At 36.6% G+C, this 17,727-nt stretch overlaps 1 protein-coding gene across 1 annotated transcript in view; it reads left to right on the top strand.

Annotated features, from left to right (window-relative positions):
- Nucleotides 1-17,727, top strand: part of LOC140329769 (IgGFc-binding protein-like) — a gene marked incomplete in the record, with an annotated part of 72,987 nt that overhangs the window by 9,007 nt on the left and 46,253 nt on the right. Inside the window, 19 exon segments of the mRNA XM_072410160.1 lie at nt 275-655; nt 802-1,088; nt 2,182-2,453; nt 2,689-2,730; nt 3,133-3,273; nt 3,914-4,170; nt 4,852-4,936; nt 5,025-5,108; nt 5,711-5,779; nt 6,190-6,431; nt 6,664-6,947; nt 7,792-8,069; nt 8,785-9,450; nt 10,631-10,705; nt 11,063-11,304; nt 11,407-11,690; nt 12,027-12,304; nt 12,621-13,219; nt 13,781-14,342. Coding sequence (XP_072266261.1) covers nt 275-655; nt 802-1,088; nt 2,182-2,453; nt 2,689-2,730; nt 3,133-3,273; nt 3,914-4,170; nt 4,852-4,936; nt 5,025-5,108; nt 5,711-5,779; nt 6,190-6,431; nt 6,664-6,947; nt 7,792-8,069; nt 8,785-9,450; nt 10,631-10,705; nt 11,063-11,304; nt 11,407-11,690; nt 12,027-12,304; nt 12,621-13,219; nt 13,781-14,342 — 5,128 coding nt within the window.

Here is a 17,727-nt window from a genome sequence, read left to right as displayed (position 1 = left end):
TTGTCATAGATTTTTCGGGGTTAAAAAGTCGTCTTGTACGCCGGAAAATACGGTATGTGTAATGTTTTAACATGTTTTTTTTTTTGGATCAATAAATAAAGAATGTGTATTTTTATGTATTTTTAAATGATTTCTCTGCTGCCTTATAAGTCCCACTACACTGTATTGCATATGGTTACATTTATGAGTATGCTTACTGCACTAATCTATTTCTTGCACTCACAGTTTTGAGTTTATTTTTATACACTATATCATGCTACATTTTTTTCTACAGAAAAATGAGGAATTCTGGAGAGGAGACTGTGAAGGTCGCTGTATATGTCAAGGAAACAATCATGTGACTTGTACCACTCAGATCTGTGCCCCTGATGAAGTGTGCAAAGTACAAAATGGAATTATGAACTGTTTTCCTGCTGATACGTCCATCTGCCATATCTATGGTGATCCACATTATATAACATTTGATGGAAAGTTATACCATTTCCAAGGAGCCTGTAATTATACAGCTGTGGAGACGTGTGGAAACACAAGTGTGTACTTCTCAATAACCACAAGAAATGAGCACAGAGGAAGTCCAACCTGGACAGCAATAAACTCAGTTGCTGTTAGCTTTAATGGCCTTACCATTATTCTGGGCAAAAACAAAGTGGTGGAGGTAAGAACTAAATATAGGAGGTAAAAACTGTCACACTTCTACAAATCTTTGACGATTCTCTGAGCTTACTAATTTATTTTTATGGTTATCATTTGCCCAGCTAAACTTGTTTTACATTTTCAATTTTTATTTTCTTCTATTTTTAGATCAATGGTTTTGTAACCTCACTGCCTGTGACCCCAGCACCCGGAATCTCAATAAGTATAAGTGGTGCATTTGCTGTTCTAAAAACTAACTTTGGTCTTGAAGTAAAATTTAATGGTGACCATGAACTGTTTGTTAAAGTAAATGAGAACTTTAAAGGAAAACTGTGTGGTCTCTGTGGCACCTATAATGGTAACCAAAATGATGATTTCCTGACACCTGAAGGTATACTGGCACCCACATCTAATGACTTTGGAAACAGCTGGCGTGCTCCAGATGTGGGCTGGGTGTAAGTATAAGCAAATGATTTACCTTACTAATGATTCTAAACATTGGCTAAATGATCACAAAAAATAAATGCTCAATGGGCTATAAATTATACCAGTTTAATGAAACCACCACAATTCGCTGCGTAGAGCTATCCCAGTAATCACTGTTCTTATGATACAACTCTCTACATATATATGTCCAGTAAAATTGTCATTGTGAACATGTTCGTTTGTTTTTTCTTCTGAAACCTATAGTGAGTGTTATTACGATAGAATTTGGGATCCTAGTGATAACAAATCATAGCATAGATAATATACAAATAGGTCACACATTAGTACTTTTCCAAAAAGTGCAAATCATTACCCTTTTTACTACTGCCAATATTTTAACTGTTTAACTAAAAGTCCTCCCTTTTGGCTCCAAAATTACTGAAAGCAGATTGTTTTCATAAGACTGGCCTATGCTAACCCTTACCCCCTCCTCTGTCACAAATACATTTTTATTTTTAAATAGTGGCCTTGATTCCCTAATTCTTGCCCTAATGAGAATGCCTAAATTAGAGTTGTGAATGCTTGGTATGTGGCTGTGAATTAGGTTCAAAAATCATTCTTTGCGTCCAGCTCTGGGAAGGAGTTTGTGAGTTATGCGCACTCAATGCTCTAGGCAGCAAACTAGTTTTGGCCCCAGCATATATTACTTAGTTGGCCATAGCATACAGCAATACTTATTGGTCTGCATCAAATAAACATGTCTTTTATATATGTCCTATTTAAACATTTTTAAAATCTTACCTAAAACACCTCAAATCATACTTATTCACTTAAAGTAAAAGTCCTTTTTGAATAAAAGCATGGTAGTTACATTCTTTATTGTAGCATGATATGTAATCGCTGTTTTTCAAACCCATATATTCAATAAAGAATTCATTTAATGTAATCTTCAGATTCAACAGGTTTATGTTTGTTAAATTCTGTTTATTACATGTTTGCAGGAATGAAAATTAAGAAATATAATTTCTGTATTCAGGGAAAGTGACCTTATCTACAATACATTTAGTGAAACATTTAGTAAATTTAATGAAGTATTTAAAATTATACTGTTTGTTTTTTTAGATGTGAAGATGACATTGTTGATCCTCCACCATGTGATCCTACTGATGAAATTAAATATGTAGACCAATGTAAACTGATATTATTAGGCAATGGACCTTTCAAGGAATGTCACCCCCATATTCCACCTCAGATATACTTTGACACCTGTGTGTATGACTTGTGTGCCACTGGAGGAAACCAAGATCAGTACTGCAATGCTTTAGAGGCCTATGCTGCTGCTTGTGAAAATGCCGGGATCAGTGTCGGTGACTGGAGCGAGAATACCGTCTGCCGTAAGTGAAAATGTTTTTTTTTTTTAAGTGCAACCGATGTATCCACACACTGCCTTCTACTCCCGTGCATTTTATACCATGCCATTGCAAAGAAGCAGAAATATTGTGGACAGCATGTTGCAGTGACCAATGATGGGAATCAATTTCTATTTTAGTTCCAATTTATCAGTTTACTAATACAAAAATTCTGCTCTAATCTGATTTTTTTTCTTTTTTTCCATTTTAAAATTAACAGATATTTCAACAACCACGACAACACCCACACCCACTGTGCCAGGTAAGATATTTTAAATTCTGTTTACTTGTTATGGTATTAAGCTAATCACAATTCAGATCAGGGAATGCACAAACACCCATAATTCATAATACAACCATAATTAGGTCTAAATGTCTTCTTCATTACCATTTGTCTTCAGACCTAATACAATATTAGCATATTTGTTTTTATTTTATTCAGAATGTTTAAAGCTTAGTTTAATATTATCAGTATTGTGTACTTTAGTGCTACTTATATCAAAGTTCATACTTTTGCAATAACAGATACTGTCATAGATCCTGCTTGTTCTAACATTTCCTAACTCTATCCTAAATTAAACATTAAAAAAGAAAGTTTTCAGCTTATTGAGCCCTAACCTAATCACAGAGAGTCATTAATGTTCTGTTATTTTATGTGTTTCAGACAAGTGTCGGTTTGATTGCTCTTTTGATGAGGGTTTTTGTAACTGGAAGCAGTCAGTGTCTGACAACATAGATTGGACACGCTGGTCAGGACCCACACCATCTAGTTACACTGGGCCTTCCTATGACCACACAACTGGAAGTAAGTAGCTCTGTACGGTATACATAGATGTGTATTTTTCATTTGGTGTTTTGGAATAAATATTATAATATAGTTTAGTAGGGATGAGGTATAGGTTCATCACTACTACTGTATGTGAACTTTTGAAACTTTTGGCTGAAAATTTTGTAGAACCTTCCCAACCAGAAATAGACTGAACTGTTGGGGGGGGGGATATGGGTAGCAGAAGTGGGGGTAGTATTAAATTAAATTATCCTTTAATATTTGCAGCTGTATGGTAATATTTTATTTTGTTGATAATGGCAAATGATAAAAGAAAGCATGGAAAGGAGTGTTCTGTTCTCTGTCAATCCTTTGGTGAGTCAGACAGTGTAAAATTGCAAAGTTTGATTTAACCCTGTGAGAAGTTTCTGAACACATTCTAATTCAGTGATTCAGAAGGTTTTAAAGGCAGAGAATCAGAACACCAACCAGGCTAAGGTTGTGCAATTGACCACTAGGCAGAGCTCAATACATTGACAATACATACAGTGAATGAACAACAACAGAACATAGGAATCTACTATGACTCCTATGAGGGGAAGATTTCAGAGAAAATGTATTATTTTTACTATTGGTAAATTAAAACATATACTTATGTTTGTTATGTTTTTTTTTTAAGATGGCTACTACCTATTTATTAATGGACAGAGTTCAAATGAGGGAGATTTTGCAAGACTGGAGAGTCCTGCCAAATGTTTCAGTGGACCTCACTGCTTACGATTCTGGTACCACATGTATGGGGTGGCACAAAATATGGAGTTGAAGGTGGCACTATTAACAGAAGATGGTTTGGAATATGTTTCCTACCTGAAAGGAAATCATGGGGACATCTGGCATTTAGAAGAGATTTTCCTGCCTAATACCGACATTGTTCAGGTAATTTTTGTATATTTATGTGTAAATTGGGTAGGTCTTATATTATGAAGTAATTATTCAACTCAATTTAATATTTAATATATAGTAGTAGAAGTAGTATGTTTCCTGATCTAGGCTTGCACTTTTATTGACAATTATAAAATAAATATCCCCAAGGATTACTAGATCCTTGTAATCAGTAACAGTGAAAGCACATGGATAAAAGTATTGATAATCCATAGGATAAACCTTGCTGCATGCAATGAGCACTTTTCTGTATACTACGATCATCACAAGAGATCCCCCAGAGGTTTTCCCCCATCCATGATCAGTACCTACGAGGGGGGGGGGACACAGAGTTGCTGAGAAATTATTACAAAATATTTTTATCTATTAGTGATTTTTCCCCCTATATATCCTCAGCCCCACTGCTAACATGATAGTGGTAGTGGTGCACTTTGGGTGATTCAACAAACCTGTAGTGGATCTGGTCCAGTAATAAAAACATTTGCCAACTAATAGCCAATGTTTTTTTAAGAAATCAATTCTAGGTTTGCTGGATCATATAGAACGTACCATGAAATTTATCTTCTCCAATCTCGGAGAGCTTTAATAGGCAGGCCCATACTGTTAATCGTTTGTATTCCATATACATTTGAAGTGCTTAATGTTCTGCATCTAATTGTAAGATTCTCACTACAGATTTTCATTGATGGGGTTAGAGGTGAAGACTATCGCAGTGATGTTGCTATAGATGACATTTCTGTTATACCAGGATATTGTACAGGTAAGTCATAGTTTCTCAGTTGTAAATGAAATGTCTTAAGATAATTTTTGTTGTTTGCTGAATGACTGTTTATCTTTCCATTTATAAGGAACCACAACAACAACAACAACTACAATCAAAAGCACAACAACAACTACAATCAAAAGCACCACAACACCAACTATTCCAATAGGTATTGTAAAAGTATTATACTTTTGTGCTAAACCTTCCTTAATACTGCAGCTTCAGTGTTTGTGTGAACTGTAGGCCAGAGAATAAATTAGAAAAAGGCATGGTACTTGAGATTTCGAAAAGAAAGCTTACCCATTATATTGTATCACTACCATAGAAACATAAGACTCCTAATGTCAGTGCTAAGGTTTTTATAATGAAAATTGTACTTTGTTTGTAAGACTGTATTTGTTCCAGGGTATAATTTATTTAGCATTGCGTATCCCTGTTATATAACGGACTATTGCCAGCCAGTGCTATCTGTATCTTCTCTTGCTCATCTCAATCATGTTAGCAATGTTCTTGGTGTTAAATAGCGGCATATATTTGTGAATCAGTGTCCTATTATTAAGTGTTCTCTTCTGGACTTCTCAAAAAAGGTAAATTAAACTGATGTCGCTTAGGTTAATATGGTTTTTAGAGTTCCTTTAATAAGATAGATCTAGTCTTAAGTTATTTTTTTCCTAAAATATGTAATTATTAAATGTATCCCTGATATTTGAAATTTTAAGGATTTCAGAAAATATTATTTATGGGTTAATCTTTATATATTCTCTTTTTCAGGCACTTCTTCAACAACCACTTCTACAACTACTACTTTAAAACCACCCACCCCAGCCCCACCAGCATCAGGTAAACTAGCTCACTACTATGCAGCTGATTCTGCTCCCTCAATTGTGATTTACTATATTTTGAGTTATATAGTATGCTTTTTAATGAATTACTTTTATTAGTTCACTTGGGTTAATTTACCAAAGTAGTTTAGGCTGTTCATTTAGCATAGTGAATTATGCCTTTGCAAAAGAAACATTTACCTGTTCAGTCTATTCATTATCAAATAATTTCTTTCAGTAAGCTGAAAATAAGTGAAAATTCCCTTGCAAAGTGGTACATTTCCTACATAATCAGCCTGTATTTCTTAAGTAAATCAACCCAACTGAAAATATAAATATCCGTTTAGGATAATAATAACCAAATAATTATTTTTTTGTACAATACTGTTATAGGCTAAAGACATATTGATATGTTTGATATATTGTCAGGATCCTGTGAGGTAAATGGAGATCCTCATTACTACACCTTTGACAATCAGGTGCACCATTTTATGGGCACTTGCACCTATACATTATCTAAACTGTGTGAAGTTGATGGACACCTGGCAGAATTCAATGTAGAAGCAGCCAATGAACATAGAGGAGGCAACACTAGGGTGTCTTACGTCAAATATGTCAACATTGATGTGCATGGATATAGGATCACACTGGAAAAGAATAAAGAAGTGAAGGTCAGTTACAATGCATCATCATCATTCAACATTTGTGTACTCTGTCTCCCCCTGTCTCCCTCTCTCTCTCTCTCTCTCTCTCTCTCTCTCTCTCTATATATATATAGAGACATTGTTACATACATTGTTACATACATATATTTGTGTATTTAGGAGGATGGGAATGTTGAATTTCTACCTGCAACTCTGAAACCCAATGTTAACATCTCAATTCTCAATTCACATCTTACAGGTTGATGGAAACGTTGTAATCCTACCTGCCACTTTAAAACCAGATGTCAACATCTTCCTTAGTGGACATGACGTTGTGGTGACAACAGCATTTGGTGTAAGTGTGCGATTTGATGGAAACCACAGAGTAGTGGTGACAATTCCAGGAGAATATGCCAACAAAGTATGTGGAATCTGTGGAAATTTCAATAGAAACAAGACTGATGACTTCCTAAACCCAGATGGGGAATTAGAGCCAGACTCAAATAGTCTTGGTAACAGTTGGCAGGTTGACAATGACACCAGGTAGGTCATTCCTTCAATTAAAAAAAAAATATTAATTTAAAACATAAAACATGTTTTTAGTTGTACAAAAGTTAATCATATCAATTCATTTTAGTTTGGACAGCTAATTCAATAACAGCTGTACTATATAAAATACATAACAGGATTATCTGAAAGGAGCTACACAAAAATCAAAAAATAAATTGTATAACCCAGTTGAAAATACTTTCTATGTGCTTCAAAACAAATTGTGTACAAAGTATTACAGTATGAGTTCTATAAAAAGCAGACCACAAACTGAATAGAAAAGCCTGTCCCCTTACTTTCAAAGGAAAGCTGTGATCTCTTTGTAAAAGTCTAATACAATATCTCCTAAATGAGACCTATAGTTATGAAAAAGCTCAAGCTCCCAGCCGTTTGGAAATGTTTGCTCAGCATGTGGTGCATAAGACCTCTGCAATGGGACTACTGCCTTTACAAAGGGGAGAAAGGTGACAGGAACCTTTAATTTGGGCCATGGCTGCTTAAGAAATAAAATGAAGCATAAGCCATTAAAAAACTTTTGTTTTGATGACGTATAAATTACTTAGTTGGCTTATCTGGGTTTAAATTAGGCTTCGGAAATTTTCAAACTAGGAAAAACCATATCAATTGATTCCTTAAATAGGCACAGTTTAAAAAAAAAAACATTTGTTAATAAAAGAATACTTTGTCAGAGCTTTCCTTATTTTCATGCTGATCTCTTCATTGTCATTTTAATATAGAAGAAAGGGTATTTACTTGATAATGTAAGCAAAATGTTTTTTTAGGTAATATTGTGAAATTTTTACATGTACGACACATAATAATTTATTCTGTCCTAAAGATGCACTCCAGGAGAGGTTTTACCACCAGCTTGTACAGATGATGAAAAGGATATAATCACCAGCAATAGCTTTTGTGGAATAATTACAAACAAGGATGGACCATTTAAAAACTGTCATGGTGTTATAGATCCTTCTGTCTACTTCAATAACTGTGTCTATGATTTGTGTGAACTGAACCTGGATCCAGGTGTCTTGTGTGATAGTCTTCAGTCCTATGCACAGTCCTGCCAGGCTCATGGAGTTACTATAGGTCCCTGGAGAAATGACTCTTTTTGTCGTAAGTACAAGATATTGCTATACAAAAAAAACTATGAGCTCCTTGTTGATTATCATCATGTAGATCTTAGAATATATAGATGTAATAATATAACCCCTAAACTTTATTTTACCAGTTAGCAATAGAGCTGGATCATCCATGAGGCAGCCTAGGCATGATCCTACAGTCTGGTAGATATCCAAAGAGCCAGACTCCATAATTCATGCTACTGCAGTAAATTATGGAGATATCACAACTGGTCTGAGCTGTGAAGTTGCCTCTAACTTCACAACAGAGGATGCAATTTTTAGTATATGATTAGACCTGGACAGTGCTGACAGTGGAAATGGGGTGATATCTCTGTGTCTACTGGAAAATTTTTAAAATATGATAGTCATTTGAATACATGGTATCAACTGATATCTTGCATAAGGTCCTATTCTTCCATGATCCTAGTTAGCAGAGATTTGTAAATCAGTAGTCATGTGGTCAATGTCCAGAACACACTTTAGAAATAAAATGACCTGAACTCTGTCATCCAATTAAAGACTTATATTTTATTAAGTTTTGTTAAAAGGTTTGTTTTGTTTCTCAGTTTATTCCTTAAAATTTGATTAACTAGTTTGTTCTGTCAAAGTATGAAGTCCTGCTTAATTAGGTTTTTCAAATGAGATTTATCACAATGCTGATAAGTTTATTTTCAGTTTCATCAGTTTTATTTATAATTTGTTTACAGCTTTGAAGTGTCCACCAAACAGTCATTATGCGCAATGTGGAACGGCCTGTCCAGCTACATGTGTCAAACCAGGATCACCATCCAACTGCAATCTTCCTTGCACAGAAGGGTGTGCGTGTGACCAGGGATATGTTCTCTATGATAAGAAGTGTGTGCCAAGTAGTCAATGTGGATGTTGGGAAGAAGATAAACATCACAATGTAGGCTCAGAGTTCTGGACTGATGATACCTGCTCCACTAAATGCAGATGTCCCTCAGCTGGTGGTAGTTTAGAGTGCAAACCTGATGCTTGCCCACCTGGAAAATACTGTGGCATAAAAGATGGAGTTCCTGACTGCTACGACCTGACATTTGGCAACTGTGTAATCTATGGGGATCCTCACTACAACACCTTTGATAAGGAGACTCACCACTTCATGGGAATATGCACTTACACACTTTCCAAACTTTGCAGCAATTACACCTCTCTGCCATATTTTAACATTGACACATGTGAAGGAAACAACAAAGTATCCTGTAATCTGCAGACCTGTGGACCTAATGAAGTTTGCCAAGTCCAGAATGGTATTAAGACCTGTGTGCCAAAAGTGACAAGCACCACTTCAACTACAACAACCCCCCTCACTACTACTACAACCACCGCTACGTCACCATCGTCTTTGCCAGGTAAATTGTTTGTTATAGTGAAATGTGTTTGCCAGTATTAGAGCTAACCTATGGGCAAACAAAAGCAAAAACCCAAGTTGCTACACTGTGACAACAACATTAAAGCAGCAGTTTTTTTCTCCACTTCCAACAATAAAAATGCACAGCAGTGCATTCTGGACATGGTAGTCTGATTACCCAAAGCATGGGTGATCCTTAATTTCGAACTTCTTTTACATCTTCCCTTTGGGTATGTTATGTATACAATTAATGTTTTGTTATATCTGTTTGATATATGTAAAAATGACCTGACAAATATCTGTGAACTAATCACTTCCTGTCCTAAGGTGACAACGATGTTTTTCCATAAACACAGTACAGTGAATGGAAGTTGGCACCTTAAGACATGAAGTGTCTGCCAAGATCATCTGGTAAAAATAAGGAAAGATAGAAAATAAATGCAACCACCTGCATTTAAAGACTAGTAAACATCTGAATGCAATTTTTTGTTTTTTAGGTTTAGATATTCTTGTAACCCTTCCTATCAATTTTTAATTTCCATTTATTTTCTAAATTAGAATGGGAGTTCGGTAAATTAGGGCTTAATTTTGGGTAGGTAGTTTTAGCTCCGAATAAGACAAAAGTCCAACCCTATTTATAGAATTGGGCTACAATATGTCCACATAAAACTAGCTGATAATTACTAAACATACTTTTAGGTGCTATAGGATACCAAGATTCTGTCAAATATCTTACTATTGTTACCTAGGTTCATTTTAACAGTTAAAAGTCTGTAAGACTGTCTTGTAGCCATGTACCATGTAGCCATTAGAAAAAGAATACTGTCATCTTTACACAAAATTCTTGCAAATGAATGCTACTTTTTTATTTTGCACTAATATTGCTAGTAGTTAAAAGCCAGATCTGTCCGCCTGGTTAATTCATTGTATTTGTTATTAGTCAAACTAAGTCAATAGTGCTTGCTTGGATTATGCAGTTTATCCTCAATCTCTTGGTATGAGTGAAACTATGGAGGGGAGAGCAGAAGGATCATAGAAAGACAAACTCATGTATTTGGGCCGTGTAAAATATATACCTATGTTTATAGGTATACAACAAAGTGCAGTGTTTATAGATTTTCCTGTGCTTTAGAGAAATTTAAATAAAAGTTGGTACTAACCTAACTTTTTTTTATACACAGGAGCCAGTTCAACACCTGCTACTACTACCACAAGCACTACCCCAAAATCAAGCGCTCCTCCAACTTTGCCACCAGGTGAGATGCTGTCTGCATTCATGTTTATTTCTGCTGATGAAGAGACTCCACTACAGTAGAATGCAGTACAAAGGGTTTGAGTACAATGTATTGCAAGAAAAAATAAGTCTTACCTAAATGGTGTAAGCCTTTCATCTATGTACAGCCTTCTAAACTTTATGATTTTTGGTCATATTACCAAAATATTATATAGTAATTATTATATTTATGGAACTTTGGGGTTGATTTACTAAAATATAAGCTATACACTTAATAAATGAAATATAAAATACCTTAACAACCTAAATCCTTTTAGAAATTCAACCCTAATGTGATCAGAGTTGGAGCTTAGATTGGTTTACTTTTATTTAATTCCAGGATCCTGTGAAGTAAATGGAGACCCTCATTACTACACCTTTGACAATCAGGTGCACCATTTTATGGGCACTTGCACGTACACGTTATCTAAACTCTGTGAAGTTGATGGACAGCTGGCAGAATTCAATGTAGAAGCAGCCAATGAACACAGAGGAGGCAACACCAGGGTGTCTTATGTCAAGTATGTCAATGTTGATGTGCATGGGTATAGGATCACACTGGAAAAGAATAAAGAAGTGAAGGTTTGTTTAAATACAAAAAATATTAGGTACATTATTTATTTAAATAAAAAAACATATCTGTTGCATTATTGCATCATCACATTCTCAATTGACATCTTACAGGTTGACGGAAACGTTGTAATCCTACCTGCCACTTTAAAACCAGATGTTAACATCTTCCTTAGTGGACATGACGTTGTGGTGACAACAGCATTTGGTGTAAGTGTGCGATTTGATGGAAACCACAGAGTGGTGGTGAAAATTCCTGGAGAATATGCCAACAAAGTATGTGGAATCTGTGGAAATTTCAATGGAAATAAGACTGATGACTTCCTAAACCCAGATGGGGAATTAGAGCCAGATTCAAATAGTCTTGGTAACAGTTGGCAGGTTGACAATGATACCAGGTAGGTTTGCCACCACCAGGTTTTCCACATATGAAAAGTATTATAAAAACATCTTTTATTTAGTTACAAAAGTCAGTCATTTAACATCTGAAAGTAATGGTGACTGGACATGTCCTTGCTTCATGACAGATGTGACAGCCAATATCTCCTTTGCAAGAAAACAATCTTACCTTCCAGACTTTAAACACACTCACCTGGCCCCATTCCTCTAATATTAAAAACTCCCATTAACTGATCTCTAACATATGTTGTGCCACATTTCCTACCAATGAATATAAATTTATTTTGAAATCATTACATGTTCAGCCACAATAATTCTATCAATTTACTTTAAAGATGCACTCCAGGAGAGGCTTATCCACCAGGTTGTACTGATGATGAGAAGAATGTGATTGCTAACAACAGCTTCTGCGGCATAATTACCAACAAAGATGGACCATTTAAGAACTGCCATAGTGTCATAGATCCATCTGTCTACCTCAATAACTGTATCTATGATTTGTGTGAACTGAACCTTGATCAAAATGCCTTGTGTGATAGTCTTCAGTCGTATGCACAAGCTTGTCAGGCTCATGGAGTAACAATAGGTGCCTGGAGGAATGACTCTTTCTGCCGTAAGTACATGCAAATATTAATAAAGTAAAATTACTGACTTGTTGATTGCTTTTCTGATATCACATCCGGTTTTGATCTATTATGATTTATAACTTTAATGGAGGTAGGTTTGGGTATATCAAGAAGCATTCCTAATGATTCTTTAACACTGTGCAAATGGTTTCCAAGAATAGTCTTGGAAAACTTAAGCTGTCAACTAGTTTATTCTGAATCAAACTAAGGACGAGTATCAGGTAATTACATTTTGCAAAAAAGAGTTTATTCATCATGTTCTTCAGTTTATAATTTTTGTTACATAATACATATTTTTTACAGCATTGAAATGTCAACCAAACAGTCATTATGAGCAATGTGGAACGGCCTGTCCAGCTACATGTGTCAAACCAGGATCACCATCCAACTGCAATCTTCCTTGCACAGAAGGGTGTGTGTGTGACCAGGGATATATTCTCTATGATAAGAAATGTGTACCAAGTAGTCAATGTGGATGTTGGGAAGATGATAAACATCACAATGTAGGCTCTGAGTTCTGGACTGATGATACCTGCTCCACTAAATGCAAATGTCCCTCAGCTGGTGGTAGTTTAGAGTGCAAACCTGATGCTTGCCCACCTGGAAAATTTTGTGGCATAAAAGATGGAGTTCCTGACTGCTATGATCTGACATTTGGCAACTGTGTAATCTATGGGGATCCTCATTACAACACTTTTGATAAGGAGACTCACCACTTCATGGGAATATGCACTTACACACTTTCCAAACTTTGCAGCAATTACACCTCTCTGCCATATTTTAACATTGAAGCAAAGAATGAACATCGAGGGAATCCAACAGTATCCTGGGTGCAGAAAGTTATGGTGGAAGTGTATGACCATAAAATAACTATTGTTAAAAATGAGCCCAGTCGAGTTTTGGTAAGTTACATACAAAATGGCTTTTCAAATAGCTGTGTCATAAGAGTTTTCAGTGTTTTTCTTGAATGTCAATGCCCCAAAGAAAGCAGGGTTACTCATGCACTCACCAAACGAGAGAAGTCAGCTTTGCACTGGGCCCTTTAAAGTCTTATAAAGAACCCATTACATAGATCCTAAGTATATTATCTAAAGAAAATCATAAACTACTTATATCTAGGTCTGTGTTTATGATCTGCCAGTGTTTGTGGAATCCAGTTAAACCAGTGTTTTTGAGCTTAACAGGAAATGGTGGTGTGTAGGAGCCTCTACCTTAGGGCTGGCAAGATTACAATATGAAACTGAAACCCTGCACACGCATGTATCTGGAAATACCTGGCACAAGATAGTAATCTGTTTTGTACAGTATTTGAGAAAGGTGCCACCACCCCCTGATCACTGCAGCTACCAGTTGTTAATATTATGTTTTACCATAGCTCCACACTTATGAATTACATCTGTTTGTTTTTTCTGCATTGTCTTTAGAGCTAACTAAACTCAAACCTAAATATTGTTTGTTCTCAGGTGGATGGTATCTGGACAAATCTTCCAGTCATATTAGTAAATGGATCTCTGACTGTTAAACAAAGTGGTCGCTATGTCATTCTAGAAACTGATTTCCACCTTAGTGTGTCTTATGACACTGACCACACTGTGGATGTCAAGGTCCCAACCACATATTTCAATCAAACCTGTGGAATATGTGGCAACCTAAATGGCATGCGGCAGGATGACTTCATGATGCCCAATGGAGAGCTAGCTCAAAACTCCAATCAGTTGGGAGAAAGTTGGCAAGTGGAAGATGACGATCCTTTGTGTAACACAGTTCCTCCTACACCTCCACCACCATGTCCTCCAGAGAAAGAAGAACTGTATTCAGGCAATCAGTTCTGTGGATTGTTAACTAGTAAAGATGGACCTTTCAAGGCTTGTCACTCAGTAATCAACCCAGACCGTTTCTTTGACAGCTGTGTATTTGATCTGTGTGCTCTTGGTGATAGCACTTTATGTAAAGCACTTGAAGCTTATGCTGATGCTTGTCAAAGAGCAGCAGTTATCATTGCCTGGAGAAACTCCACATTCTGCCGTAAGTTTTTAAACTTTGGACAAAATTTGTTTTGTTTATATGTGTTAAATAAAATTTGCAGTGAGGAAAAGTATTATATTATCCTGTATTGGAGAAATCAGTACATACTCAACTAGATAATAAGTGCAAAATATAAAACTTGCAGCAGGATAAAGTATAGTATAACCCAATTTTGGAGCCCCCAGTACATATCCCACTAGATATTAAATGCAAAATATAAATTGGCATTAACAAACAATTGTAGAAAAGTGAAAGCTTATAAAATAATAATGTTGCATTTTCCATTCAGTAATATACTCTTTAAAATTTATCCTCAGCCCTCCCATGTCCTGGAAACAGTCATTACAATCCATGTGCCAGTGCCTGCCCTGCCACATGCCTGGATCAGAGTGCTCCAAGTAACTGCAATAAGCCCTGTACTGATGCTTGTGAATGTGATAATGGCTTTGTGCTCAGTGGACACACTTGTGTTCCTGTCAGTGAATGTGGTTGCTTTTACGATGGCAAATACTATCAGGTAAGTGATCTCTTATGTCAAGTTTTTTTCCGTTTTTCTGTACTTAGTAAGCATAAAAAATGTGAACATAATGCTAAAATAGTCTCTTCTGAACTGTGGCAAAAAAAACATTTTATTTAACTGTTGCATTTGAAAAAACTTTCTCAACAAGTAGACATTTGGCTGCATATTTTATGGATTCCTACTAATAATATTAGTAGAATATTACTATATTAATATTAAGTCTATTAATTTGAAGTTTCTTCTTATCCACATACTTACAGAAAGATGAAACATTCTGGCAAGGGGACTGTGAAAGTTACTGCACATGTGAAGGAAACAACAAAGTATCCTGTAATCTGCAGACCTGTGGACCTAATGAAGTTTGCCAAGTCCAGAATGGTATTAAGACCTGTGTGCAAAAAGTGACAAGCACCACTCAATCTACAACAACCCCCCTCACCACTACTACAACCACTGCTACTCCATCCACTGTGCCAGGTAAATTGTTTGTTATAGTGAAACGTAATTGCCAGTATTGGAGTTAAACTATGGGCAAAAAAAGCAAAAACCTAAGTTGCTACACTGTTACAACAACATTAAAGCAGCTGTTTTTGTTTGTTATGGGGAAAAAAATAAAGGATTTGATATAAAAGGATTGACATAGTAAAGTTATTTTATGAATGTTACTAAATGTTTCAGATGCCAATGGCACATTTTTATAGATTTATATTTTCTTGTTATTCCCAGTTCTTGTCTTGTAAAATCTAGTTAGCCGGGCAAGGAATAAGGAGAATCCTTGCTTCCAAGGAAAAAATCAAAATACCAGTTAAAAAGAATATCCTGACAGGCGTTTTGAGCGTTGCCTATTCTATCCAAAAGATCATTGAATATTTATGTATTTTTTTATTTATGTCTTTTTTTAAATTTTTTAAATAAATGATATTGACATGAGCCACCAAATATATATAATATTTTATATTATTCAGATAATTATCTGTGATCTGTGTATCAGGGATCTGTGGAAACATAAATCTATAAATCACAGAATCAGGAAAACACAACTTTATGTAAAAAAATTAAGCTTTTCCTTTTTTTTCACTTTGAATATAATCCCACAGTCTCCCAACCCCACAATTTATTTACAATTTTTTGCAAACAAAAAAAGATCGTATCTTTTAAAATATTTGACTAAAATGACAGGATTTTATAATATAGCCCAGGACATTTGTTCTTATTCATATGTGGGTGAAAAGGAGGGGCTTTGAATACATTTTGGTTTATAAAAGTGATCTGTAGCTGTTATCTTACAGCCCTGAGCCTGATGATCTAAATCTATTTGCACTCACACAGAACATAAATGGCCCCACACGCATCGCCGGACACACTTTATACCTGGTATTTTCAAAAATTTGCAACCTCACCCTCCTTGACAACTCACCATTTCCCCTTTCTGATCACAACCTTATCACCTTAAACCAATCGAACTCTTTCCCCCCTTTGCCACACCCCAAACCTGGTCAATGGCAGAGAGATATTCGTAACCTTGGCCACAACCTATTCTCAAACTGCCTTGCGCCCCTAACCCCCTCTCTCTCCAAAATCAGCCCCCCCCCCCAGGATGAAGCTGTCACCCAGTTAAAATACCCTATTTATTTGGCTCTTGACAAAGTTGCCCCTGCCACCTTCCGCTACCCCCGCCCTGCCAACCCTCTGGCCCTGGCACAACAATCAAACAAACAGCTACAAAAGACTGTTCGTGCAGCTGAGCGCAAATGAAGAAAATCTGGCCTCAGCGCTGACTTCATGGACTACAAAGCCAAGCTTCAAAGCTTTAACACAGAGCTCACTGTCACCAAGCAAAATTACTTCGCTGCTGTCATTTCCTCTCAAGCTTCTAACTTATGCAGCCTCTTCTCAACAATTGACTCCCCCCTAAACCCCACATTTGCTGCACCCACAACAACCTCCACTGCCCAAGACATAGCCACCTATAGAGATAAAATTGACAAAATCAGACATGATACCTCTGCTCACCGACCCACTCCAACCATAGCTACCCCTTCAACCTGTAAATTATCACTCGCCTCCCTCAGCCCTGTTAATGTGGATGAAGTCTCCCCTCTTCTCTCATCATCTCCATCTACTACCTTTCGGCTTGACCCAATTTCCTTTGATCTACTCATTGCCCATTCCTCCACCCTGGCCCCTGCCCTAACCAAACTATTCACTTCTCTCTTTCTACTGGTATATACCCCTTCACTTTAAAACATGCCATAATTCTCCCTATCCTGAATAAACCCTTACTGGACCCCCCATACCTTCTAGCTACCATCCTCTCTCCCTTCTCTGCAAACTTCTAGAAAGCCTTGTCCACAAAAGACTCACCCATTACCTGAGCACCAAGTCTTTCCTTGACCCCCTCCAGTCTGACTTTTGAGCTGCCCATTCCACTCAAACAGCCCTTACTAAAGTGGCCAATGACCTCATCAGAGCTAAGTCTCAAGGCAACTTTTCCCTGCTCCTTCTCCTTGATCTTTCCTCTGCTTTTGACACTGTTGATCACCCCCTTCTAATACAAATCATGCACTCCATTGGTATCAGTGACACTGCTCTCTCTTGGTTTGCTTCTTATCTGTCTGACTGCTGCTTTCAAGTTTCTTTCAATGGTAACTCCTCCTCTCCAACTCTCCTCCCTGTTGGTGTTCCCCAAGGGTCAGTCCTTGGACCAGTTCTCTTTTCTCTGTACACCTCCTCTCTGGGTAGTCTCATATCCTCCTTTGGCTTACAGTACCATCTGTATGCTGATGACACAAATCTATCTGTCCACCCCTGACTTTTCTCTTTTAGTCCTGGATAAGGTCTCATGCTGCCTGTCAGCCATCTCAT

This window comes from Pyxicephalus adspersus, chromosome 4, assembly GCF_032062135.1.
Source record: "Pyxicephalus adspersus chromosome 4, UCB_Pads_2.0, whole genome shotgun sequence".
In the NCBI taxonomy this organism is placed as follows: domain Eukaryota; kingdom Metazoa; phylum Chordata; class Amphibia; order Anura; family Pyxicephalidae; genus Pyxicephalus; species Pyxicephalus adspersus.
The sequence above is the reverse complement of the archived record's forward strand: the minus strand, read 5'-3'. Positions and strand labels throughout refer to the sequence as shown.